A 12,398-nucleotide genomic window follows, 5' to 3' on the forward strand; every position below is an offset into this window, starting at 1 on the left:
CATATATGATAAATAAATACTTATATGAGGCAGTGTGGCGACTCGCTACCCATTCGTGTTGCGGATATCATGCTTTATAAAAGAAATGTACACAGGAAAAAAGTTCAAATGTGGCCCCCAATTATCTCAAAAACTCTATAACTGTAGAGGGTTTTAGATAGAAATTATAATTCTTCACAAAATGTCATCAAATGTACAAAAATATTCTCATTTCGATTTATAAGTAAAATTACTAATCCTCTTCCTTATTAATGGCTTCATTTTAAAATACTTGTCCAGTAAATATTTCTCTATTTAGTAATGAATAGAAGAAATGAAACTGTGATACAAAAAAGAAAGAAATAAACGAATAAACGTACATGGGCTTCAATAGCCAGTTCATTAAAGAATGCAGCTCTTGAACAGGTGATCAAATTGATAAATTCGTTCAATATCGCAGTTGTGTAAAATAAAATATTAATTTCCTTACGTTCCTTTATGTTCTTTCAAAGTAGCAGCATTTTTTGTTTCAGTGTCAATTTTTTCGTGCTCTACACTTTTGAGTAAAATTATTTATTATTATTATCGCTATGCTTTGCTGAGTATTTGAAATAATTGTATGGTATTTCTATTTCTATAAACCATGTAGTACTTTAAACAAGAATAGATGGTAGTAGTTCGTGTAAAAGCAAATTTAGAATACCAAATATAGAATACCTATTGCTTTTAATATTTAGATAGCTTTAATATTGTTGCAGTAATTTGCACTTATTCGATAGTATTGCTGCCATTAATAACACAAATATAAAATATATATTTTTAGTCAAATAAGAAAACGATTCACTCTTCCCATTGTATGTATGCGAAAGAAATGATTCCCATTCATTGTGCTTGGCATTCGACACGCGTTGCGACGACATCATAAATCGCTTAATCATTTGGCAATTAGGTTGGCCAAGCGGACGGCAAATGCTCTGTTTGCTGTCAGCCCGGGCCCGAGCCCGAGCCCGAGCAGAGCCAAAAGGCACACGCCACGAAAACGCAGTCGGTGGTGGCAGCAGCGGCGGCAGCGGCGGCAGCGGCAAGGTGGTGGTGATGGTGGTGGTGGTGGCTGTCTGACAGCTGCTCAAATGTCAGTGGCGGCGGTAGTGGTGGCGGCTTAGAGCTGAGCAGAGTGGAGCAGTCATGTGTGAGAACGTCATGAATATTGCGTTAATTGCAAATCATGTTCAAGTGAATGTGTTAAGTGCCAACACGAAACTGTTACCGTTGTCCTTCCCACCGCTACCGCCACCGCCACCTCCACCGCCAGCGATGACGCTGATGAATGATAATTGTTGCTGCCCATTTTGTGAGCGCATCCCAGGGCGTGGCTCGCACACATCGACACGCTATTAAGTCAAAACAAAGACACCATTGTCCGCATCCGAAGTGTCGCAGGCAACAAAAAGCTACTAATGATGGGTAATCCTGCCCAACTAACTGTTTTGCCAGTTGGCCTAAGGAGCGCAAAAAATAAAGCGGCGGAAAATGATTTAGCATTGCAAACGCATGTCGTAATATTTTAATTGCTACTCGGCACATGCTAAGGCCGCCCCTACTGCCCCACCCTACGACACCACCACCACCTCCCCCGCGCACTCCCCACCAGCAAACTAATTTCAAGCCGTCGGCCATTTTGTTTGCGCCCCACGTTCTTGTGGCGTTTCCGCCGTCAGCGCCATTTTCGCGAGGCGTGAGGGTGCAGGAGTCGCAGCAGGTGGAGGAGGTGGAGGAGGCGACTGCGGCGGTAGCTGGCAAGTGTTTGACGTAATTCGCGTTTGAATTGTAGTTGTCCGGCGGCGGCGGCGGCGGCGGCTTTGGCGAAAAGTTAGCCAACTTGTTTTAATTCAAGCCCGCAAAAAATGTTAATTTAATAGCAAAAGCGAATGCGGAAGTAATTAGCAGCGCCTCACTTTGATGTTGCAACGTTGCTTTCTTTCTAATGCAATTTCAAATAAGACTCTTTTACTTATGCCAAGTTTTTGTATATGCGCCCAAACAGTGGCAAAGTCGTTGGACAAACAAACAAAAACTGCCACTCTCCCCTCTACAGCTCTCATTTAACGGCTTCATGAGCACATTATAGGCATTAGGTTTTTGGCACAGGTCCCAATGCTTTTCAAATTAAATTACTCCCAATTCCCAGCTACTCAATTAACCATGCTATGAACGGTTTTGAAATGAACAAATCAAATATCTACACTTTGTACTTTCAAATATTAATGTTATTCATGTACCGAAGAAAAAGAAATCAATTTATTTCTGAAATCTGTATCAAACAATAAAAAAAAAAATACAATGTGCAACATTCAGTATAAGCCCTGTCTATTAATTACTTTAATTATTTTACATAAAATCAATAATTTTTTATTTATCAAAACATCACCTAAGATCTGGTTACAAAACAGAAATACAACTGCAGCAAAAGATAGTTAAAACATACACTGGGATATAAAATGAATTGACGTAGACATAGTCTTACCAATGATAAATTTTTTTCATTTTTAATACTAATATGTACTTATATCTCACAATAAACTTCTGTCGTTTTTAGAAAGATTCTAAAAGGCCAATAAATCGTTCTCTCAACCTATCTTCAATACTCGGGAACATTTAGGACCAACTTGGATTCAAACTTGTGACTACTTGAATATTTACGCAAACATTTAAAACATACTGATGACATATATAAGTACTTGTAAGTAGTATCCGAGAAATGTAAAATAAAATTAAAATATTAACTGAAGCCAATGGTGAATCAAATGATATTGCGATCTATACGTGCATCCATTACAATATACAAGTATATGCCATACATGTCTGTTTCAAGATCAAGTTCTTGTGCTTTTCGAAAACGGGAACATGGCCGAAACTTTATGATCTGAAACTTTAAGAACTTAAAATCGGCCGGATACTAGTCAGATAAGTCGTTTCAACAAAGCGAACTAATTGTGGATCAACCTGCTCTTGTATTTCGATCCCGCTCCTTAACAGCGTGAGCTTTGTAAAAAAGCCTAAAAACATATCTTTCAAACATTCTTTTTCACCAAACCACTTATACATACTTCTAATACATAGCCCAATTTAATTTTTTTTTTGTCATATATATTTCTTAAATAATCTATTTAAGTTTTCATAATTCTGTTGCTGAAGCAGGTTGTCTATCCAGTTTTTTATATTAGCTCTGAAAAAGGCAGTTCATTGCTCACATAGGGATTCGGGGCCCTACCCCTAAACATTTTTTCATTTATTTTACTACCAATTGTTTTTTGTCTACAGAGCTGGGTTGCATGCAACATGCAGCCGGTCAGCGTCGCTTGCAGCTTGCAGACCGGACTTGAGTAACAAAGCGGTTCCGTGTCGAAAGGAAACCATAATTAATCAGAAACAGCATTTTTGCCACCCAAAAAGCAAAGGCGCACGACAGCAGACCCGTCGCTCTCCACATGTGTGAGAGCGAGTCCTGGCTAAGCTTTCACGTTCTTATAGTTAAGCTTATGGTTCGAAGAGGCGAAGTAGCTCTCTTCTTGTGTGCATGTGCATGTGTATGTGTATTTGTTTGTGTCTGCAATTTGAATGTCGCGCCGGAAAATGCTGGGCGATTCGGTTTTTATGCTAATTCCGCTCGCCGGTAAGCTCAGCGCCGTAGTATTTGGTGGCCGCCAATTCAAGTGTTACGCAAGCTCGACAATACTTAGTAGGTTTTATTGATTTTTTTAAGACTGTGTGAAAAATTTGTGCACAAAGACTCGAATGATTTATCAAATTCATAGGCTCACGCCCACTTTTAACCCTTTTTTTTTGGATGGAGCATTTTTTAATGGATTCTAGGGTTTTAATCACGTGGCGGACAGTTCAGAAATGAAATGACATCATGAGAGGAAACTCAAAAAGTCAGCCCGAAAACAATTTCAGGGAACGCCCATTTTAGCGCACACACGTCAGACATAAATTTTGAAAACACCTTTCGCATAAATTAGAAGAAATAAACTGCACCCCAGTGCGCAAATTTAACCCCTTGCATGCTTGGGGTTAATTTGTTAGCTTACGGCACGGTCAGCAATGACTAACGTGAATCTCGGCTGGCCTGGCCAGCACCCGCGCCCTCGCATTCGCCTACGCCCCTTGCTCCCAGAGAAATTGATATGATAATGAAATGCAGGACGGTCGGGCGCACTGACTTGACAAGCCATTCGACACGTGGCCCACGCGACTTCTACTACTATAACTAATCTAAGCACCTGTATCTTTATGCTTTTGTGATTTCGGGTACTCACCTGAACTGGCCAGTCTGCTGCTGGTGGGTCCGAACATTTGATATGGATCTGTAAGAGAGTGCAAGGGTGCAGGGAATTTATATCACATTATTCTAGTCCCATAAATACTATTATTCAACTATATACATATATGGGTACGTATGTATAGTATATATGCAAATATATGCTGTAAAAAGTGGAGCGCAAATTATAGAGGGTTGCACAAAACGGGAAATGCTTTATATATACATACTAAGTATATATGTACAAAAAATCGTGAGCAGGCTTTGCAGCGGCGCGTTAGTTTCCGCTCCAAATGGAGTGCATTACCAAAACTGCACTTATCCAGCAGCAGGAACAGCAGCTAGAACAACAACAAGAACACTAGTAGCAGCAGATCGACAAACATATACATACAAGTATAGTAGTACATACACACTTCATTTGCGCACATTTGTCGAGTGTACTTGGACACACACACACAGACACACGAACACGCACACTCGAATATCCATTACTCGTATTATCCGGTGTGCGCTTGAAGCAAACAAAAAAAAGCTAAAAGAGCTTTGTAGCCTACTCTGAGGCGTTGGCAAAAGGTTACATTATGAGTATATTATGGGCCCATACATGCACTCACCTACACTGAGAGAAAAGTCTGTTTGACAATTTTCATCTTAGTATTTTAGTCGATAAGAATAATAACCTTCACCCTCTTATACCCAATGATCAAACTCTTTCCCACTCTATATCTCATTGTATTTTTCCTTCTCTTTCTGCCTATCACTCAGTCTTATTGCCTTCATCTGAAAGTAAATGCGCTACAGGTTCCGAGTCTATATGATTATATTACTATTGTTTTGTAAGATTGTTATATATTTTATTAAAAATATAAATTTTACCTATATCTTATTATTCACATTGTAAACAAACTACATTTGTATTTTAACATCGTAAAATAATAAATATAAGAATCCTGGTAAAATCGTTCGACTTCTTAAGGTAACTAATCGTTCAATTTGAAATATAATTCTGAACCACTTTTGCTTCCTTCATGCCGGCAATCGTTTGAGATCAAGCTGTCCTATATAAGTTCGTGCATTACAAGTATTTTAGAGTACATTTTTACGTTAAGAAAAAATTTATTTTAATTAAAATTGAGATTAAATGAGAATTAATGATATATTGAACTTGTTACAATAGTTGTTATATTTGTTTAAACCAAAAATATTAAAGGTTTACGTCAATTGTAGAAACACTGAAATCATTTCAGTGAAATGTTCTTCTTGCATACTATATAACTCATTATACCTGAACAGTATCTATAGTAAATAAGGAATTCTCTTTGTGTACGTGTGCATCTGAATTCAGAGCGACTGCTGATTGCGCGGCCACACACACAATTGTCCATAATTCGCATCATGTCGTCCTCGTCATCAGGACAGGAGCGTCGTCTACATTACGTCGCCTATTGTTTACCCAACATTTCGTTGCCTACATGCCGTTGACTGCATTGTTCTTAACAGTTTAATGCCGAAAAAGAAGCAAAAAATTGACTGAAGCACTGAGTTTATGGCACGCGTCATATTCGTGCCCAGCCGTCAATTTTGACAGCCCAGAGAAATATAAAAAAAGGGAGAGGAAAGGAGGGGAGGCAGGCATCAGCCACTCTAATTGAGAATCCTTTATAGCATTTCAATTGTTTCCATTACGCTACAACTCCACTGCCCCGCTCCTTTGTGTTACCATTTCATCTCAATGCGCAAGTTTTGCCCTCAAGTGGTATATTTAAGGTTTTGATTTGCGACAGTATTTTCAGTAGCTCTGTTGTTCTTGTTGTTCTGTTGTTGTTGTTGTTGGGCACAGAATTTGAAATAAATTTTAAAGCGGAATGCACAATGCCACGTTTGCCGCCTGAAGGGGACGACGAGTGGACCAAGAGGATATATTTGTTTCGAAATGAAACTCAAGTGTCACTTGTGCGGTGCTTGTGTTTCGATGAGGAACTCTGCCAGTGTTGGCAAACAGCATTTAAAGGCGGATTAGTGCCTGCTGTGTTTGAATTCGGGCTTTATCCCAAGCAACGTGCCAAGTTATAACAACAACATACCCCTATATATCTGTGTGTCTATAATATTTGTATGTGTGTAGTTGTGTTTCCACTTACCAGGTTGCCGTAGTTGTGTGTGCGGATCATGTTTAATACCCAAAGCATTCGAACTGTAGCCTGTAAAAAAGAAAAAGATATTCAATAACATTTGGCAAATATGCAAAAATCATTCAGATGGGATCACATGGGGTTACCTGAACTATCTATGTATATCATTTAACAGAGTTGAGGCATATATGTAATTTCTAATTGCACTCTTAATAATATAAACTACGAGTTAACATTTGCTTTGCAAACAACTTATGTATGTTAATGATACAAATGTCGCTAAAAAAAAGAAATAATAATAATACAAGATATGTAGATGTAGTTTTTCAGGTTGAGGCTAGTGCTGCAAATATGAATTAATTTTTTGCTGATATGTATAATAACCATTGATTGCTGACATAAAAAGTGTCTTGATGACCACATCTAATCTATTGTTTAATTGAGGAATTTTTTTGTGAGAGGCTTTTGGAAGTCATGAAAGGAAAAAGAGCCTATCGAACATTGATGGCCAATAGTTGAAAAAGAAGATTATTTTTATTTTTAAAAATTAAAGACAGTATGGAATCTGTACTTATATAAATAATAATCAAAATTATATAAATTATAAATGTCCGCTTAAGGGGATACTTGAATACTTTATACACCGATCGAATGTTTTAGAAAAACTGTCCGCCGAAGAGAGTATCCGGATAAAAGAGGTGTCCGTTAAGGCAGTTTTCACTGTATTTGCTTTCCACCGTGAGCACTCGCGGCAAACATCGGACCGACACTTTTCTCGCACCTTTCATACCATCTAAAATCTTGATTACAGTTCCATTAGCGTCACCTACAGCTGACTACTTAACGTACTTCCATTCGGCGATAAGCAAAAACAATGTCATGGACATATTCGGCGATTTACTCGGTAACTATGTTTGTGTTTTTGTCATAGATGGTGAAGGATCCCAGTAGGAATGGGACAGCGTGCAACTTCACTTTTAATTCTATGCTAGTTGGAAATTGCTTTTTTATAAATGCGGAACATGTGTAAGTCCAAACAAAGCTTTTAACCTATTTATTTCCCCTCTTCCCCCCCCCCCTCCCCAGCATGTTTAAATCATGTAAAATTATTGATCCACCCCAGCACTATGCAACATATTGCTCGTGAGGTTGGAAACAGAGCTGAGATAATTTCATTTTCGCACCTATTTGTATTTAAAGGAGCCTTCTATGACTCCCAATCGTGACAAATCCAACAAATTATTTCCATTTTTATTCTACAAATATCCTATCCTTCTATGATGCCCAAAATCGTGACAAATCCAATAAATTACTTTCATCCTTATACAAGTACAAGTAGAGCTTAACAATGCCCAACTTTTCTGTTTCAAAAAGTCTGCCAGCACAAGCCTTACACTGAGCGCAAGAAATCTGTGGCAATTGTTAACTCAACCACAAAACTAACATTATCACAGATATGTCATCAAGGACCCAGTCCCGGAGGCGAAGACTGCGAGATGAGCAACGCTGGCGCAAGTATTTCTAATGGAATCTGATGGGAGAACCAAAACAATGCCCCTGGCAATTCAATTTAAAATGCTTTACATGATGAAATCTTAATGGAGTGGCGGTCGGAGTGGCTCGGAGGCAGGACATTCATCGCACATCTAAAAGCCGTTGTGGCAAACTTCACGCTCAATACAAATTAAAGCCGCAGGCGCAAAAGCGTCACAGAACAACAGGGTTGTGTGCTCGTATGTGTGTGTGTGTGCGAGTGTGTGTGTGTGTGCGTGAGTGTGTGTGTGTGCGAGTGTACCGCCCGCTGTTGTTTTCGTTGTCATTTGTGCATTGTGCGAGAAAGGCAACAACAGCAACGCGCAGAACAATCAGGACAACACCGCGGCCAACAACAGCAACAACAACAGCAACAACAACAGCAACAGAAACAACAACAGCAACACAACTTTTATGACATTTTTGGTTTTCGGCTTTACGTGGCCACTCAACTGCGAAGAGTACAAAAGGCGCCCGATTGCATTTCGTTTGGCTTCGTTGGTGAGGGTGGGGGTGGGGGAGGGGGTTGGGTGGCTCTGTGGGCTGGCGTGTCAGTTGGCATTTCGAGCTGCACGATTTTGATGACATCAATGGCCATCAGCAAAACGTGCGCAACCGAGCTGAAAGTTTTTTATTTAAAGTTAAAAGCGCTTTGAGTATTGTGTTGAGATTTTTTTGAACTCGAATGCCGCAAGCCATTTTAGAGTGAGTGTCAAAGGCGACAGACGCGGGCGGGTAATTTCAATTAAAGACTTTGTCCGTGGGTTCCAAATAAGCCTGACAACACCACAAGTTAAAATACCACTTCATGCCTCACTGGCGACTCTGCTGCAATACTAAAAGGACGAGGAACACGTGTGGGCAACACCTTTCGGCTTTATCTCTACCTGTCTGTCCGCACACATTGATGCGTCGACTCCTTCAAATATCTATTGATGCCTACAAAACTTTCCATTCGCCATGCCCGATTTTACGCGCTTCATTGAATTTCTAGCCCTTTCTCCCGTCACCGTGGCGTGTATGTTTTGCATGTTAACCAATTTTTGTTCGCCTCTGAGTGCTTTTCAATTGACTTGAAAAACTTGTACATGATCAACTTATTGGAGCTTGTTTCATGTTATTATCCTGTAAGCTTTCGTCTTAACATTGATTGGATACGAGTATAGCTCTTGCCTGTTGCTGAGGACCGTTGTCTAATATGGCAGTTAAAAGTTGTCGAAAATTAAAATAGCATAGTTCTCAACTTTTATTTCTTATTTAAGTGGAAGCTATACCTCTTTTCAAAAGTGTTTTATGCATAAGCTAGCGCTACGCTATAAAATATCCCAGAAAATGCTTATTTCCATCTCTTGGCTACAGTCTACACCGATTTGTATCTCGTAACTTGCTAACATTCCTACTAATTTTGGACCAACACATTATTGTGTATTGTATTGTATATAGAGAATATATTCAATACATATATAGAAGAATTAAATGAAAATGAAAAAAAAAGGCGAAGATAACGTCTAATTGAGGAATTCCTTTAACTTTACGTTTCAAATCCATATTGGTTTATTTATTAAATTGATGAAAGTCATGAAGAGATTATGCAAAACAAAAAAAATGGGCATCTAAGCATCATTGAAGCTGGGTGAAATGCTAGAGTCTTGAAAAGAAATTGTTTTGTTTCTAATTTGTCATTTTAATTACATTTTTATACCCTGTAGCAAAAGGGTAACTTGCTAAAGTATATATATTCTAGATCAGTATGACGAGACGTACCTACAAGCATTTATTGACATCTTTTTTTCAATTGCAATAAAAGCTGCTGGCAGATCACGTACAAATATAATTTGTATGGCTTCAACATCCATTGATCACTCACAATGAAACTTGACAAGAAGAATCATAAGATAAAGGCACCAAGAGCTATAATTTTAGGATAACTATTCAAAAATTACAATAATTATATAAGACCACTAATAGCAGAGGAGTGAGCCGAAGAAAACATTAGCTTCTCCTTTCTTGAACCTAAGAGATCCTGAATAGAAAGTTTTGTTATGATACCACCTTTAATTCCAGACGGACAACGCTTTCGCGACTCGTCCTGTTGGTCAAAAATATTTACAATGTCTCTAGTATTATAACCCTTTTACCCTTAAAAGGTATACAAAGCTTTAAAAAGTGTTTCTAAATTCTATCCTTTATATGATAGCTTATTATTTGATAAGGGATCTGGCATGGTCTCGTCACATTATTTGTGTCCGTCACGACCTCTAAAACTCATAGCTCATAACTCATTTTCTCATAGTGATCATATACATACTTGTATGTATCTACAATACACCTTAAGCTTTTCAGTGAAAAATGTGAAAAAGGTACAAATACTTTAAAATGCAATACATATGCAAGAGTAGTAAGCCAAAAATATATAAAGCTTTCATCGCAAGTTCTTAGCAGGTCTTTCACTTAATATCCAATAGGATAAAGAACACAACCTTGTCCATTCTACGATCTAAGAGAACGTGTGTACCAAGTTTGGTTAGTCCAGCTCTAATCCTTTTCGAGATCCTTGCGTCTACCATACCCTATTCTGTGCGTTAAGCTATAAATCTCTTTTACGTTTTAGGAAATTATAATTAATTTGGTTGAATATGATGAAATTATTTTTGGTAAAGCAGTCAATATTTATCTAAATATTGTTCTGATGCGAAATCCATAAATGTCTTCGTTCGTATCAGTCTTGATCATAATTTGATTTAAATAGTATATTATAAAGAATATGTCGTACTATTGTTTATACTCTGTACATGAAATGTACAAGAGTATATTAGGTTTGTTTTAAACTCACCTTGTGATTGCGTCGCACTGTGGGAGCCCCACGACGATTTGTACGAAGAATCTGTAAAGGAGAAGGTAAGATAGCAAATTATCAGATTTTTCACAACACGTACACATATGTATTATTTATAGATATACACACTATATAAATAAATTAAGTTCCCCAGCTATGAAAATAATTTAATATGCAATATCAAAATGCACTTTTGTAAAATATTGGCATCAACTTGTATATCAGTACCAACCAACAACATTATAAAAAGTTCCTATTTTTAATAATATCTGGTTTGGTTGTCATCGGATGGTGCGCATTTAATAGATTTCCTTTTAGCTTGGCTTTAATTTCATGATATCACGATTTTAACAGAACTTTTATAAAATACTCATTTCAAGTTTTTGAAATTGAATGAGCGTGTATTGGCCTTTCAAATATCCTGGTCACTCACCTGCGAAAAGCATTGAGAAATTGCTGAAGCTTCCCGTCGAGCGTGACAAATAATCGGCAGATGACTTAATGTCAAGCATTGTGAGAGAGGGCAGCAAGCGTCTGTATTGATACGATGGCCCAGAGGACCTAGACAACCGCCGGCGGTGCACAAATCAATTCAAGCTGCAACGGAGGCGCGCAACGTTCAGTATAAAGAAAAGTGAACCTCCTTCGCTTGATAAAATTCAAATTATAGTTCGCGGTCGCAGGCAGAAAAATGTTTAGGCACGCGCTAATTTGGTCGCTGACCGGAAGCTAATAACACCAGCGGACACACAAAGGAAGGCGGCACGGACTGTGGCTCCTCGTAGGCTCCAATGGCGCGACGGCATTCAGTTTAATTTATTAAAAAATGCGACAACCACGACAATATCAGCCGCACTCACGCTGGCGACGGCGGAACAGGAAAAGGAACGGGAAAAGTGACGATCGGAACCGGTTACCGTTACCGGACACCTCGACTTCCGGGCGAACTTTTCAATGTACTTTGGGCTTTGATGAGTGTGTGTGCGTGTGTGTGCGTGTGCGCTTATGTGTGCTTATATGTGTGTGCGCACCGTCTAACCATCTGGTCGTCTGACCGTCGGTCTGATTTATACAAGTACAAGTATATGTCAATCTGTTGGCTTAGTAGAGAACAAAATCGCACATACGAAACGTAAATCACTTTTACTAGCGAGCTTTCTGAACTGACACCGGATTGCGTCCGATCTGTGGCACGGCAACGTAACAATTGATTTCATTCCATCGTCAAATCGCGCATATCCTGCCCAGCTACCGGGCCGTAGCCTCAGTCTCAGCCTCAGCCACAAGCCATAGCCCTAACCAAAGTCGCAGTCCAGGCAGTGCGTTTGCAACCCCCGTACAGTGCCACGCACTGTCTGTATGGGCGGGTGGAAGTGGTAGTGGCTGTGGCTGTGGCAGGTTGGTGGTGGGTGTTGGGTGTTGGGTGGTTGCCTGTGAGCCGCCTGCCTTGTGGCTGGCTGCTTTTTTGTATCTATCTGTCTGTCTGGCCCAATGTTGCTGGCTCTGTTTGGCAACGGTGTCGCTGCCATCGTCCTTTATGCGCCAGGATATACTTAGGTTTTAATCCACACCGAAATACAACCACCCCTTTTCC

The 12,398-nt window shown here is 39.2% G+C and overlaps 1 protein-coding gene across 1 annotated transcript in view; it reads right to left on the reverse strand.

The window, feature by feature from the left end:
* Positions 1-12,398, reverse strand: part of LOC115632686 (DNA-binding protein D-ETS-3) — a 33,073-nt gene that overhangs the window by 5,077 nt on the left and 15,598 nt on the right. Inside the window, exons 5-8 of the mRNA XM_030529922.1 lie at positions 11,238-11,338; positions 10,802-10,852; positions 6,445-6,504; positions 4,299-4,346 (exon numbers count right to left, since the gene is read on the reverse strand). Coding sequence (XP_030385782.1) covers positions 4,299-4,346; positions 6,445-6,504; positions 10,802-10,852; positions 11,238-11,338 — 260 coding nt within the window. The remainder of the gene's footprint in view (positions 1-4,298; positions 4,347-6,444; positions 6,505-10,801; positions 10,853-11,237; positions 11,339-12,398) is intronic.

Source organism: Scaptodrosophila lebanonensis, unplaced genomic scaffold (genome assembly GCF_003285725.1).
Source record: "Scaptodrosophila lebanonensis strain 11010-0011.00,11010-0021.00 unplaced genomic scaffold, SlebRS2 tig00001415-arrow-pilon, whole genome shotgun sequence".
Taxonomy (NCBI): domain Eukaryota; kingdom Metazoa; phylum Arthropoda; class Insecta; order Diptera; family Drosophilidae; genus Scaptodrosophila; species Scaptodrosophila lebanonensis.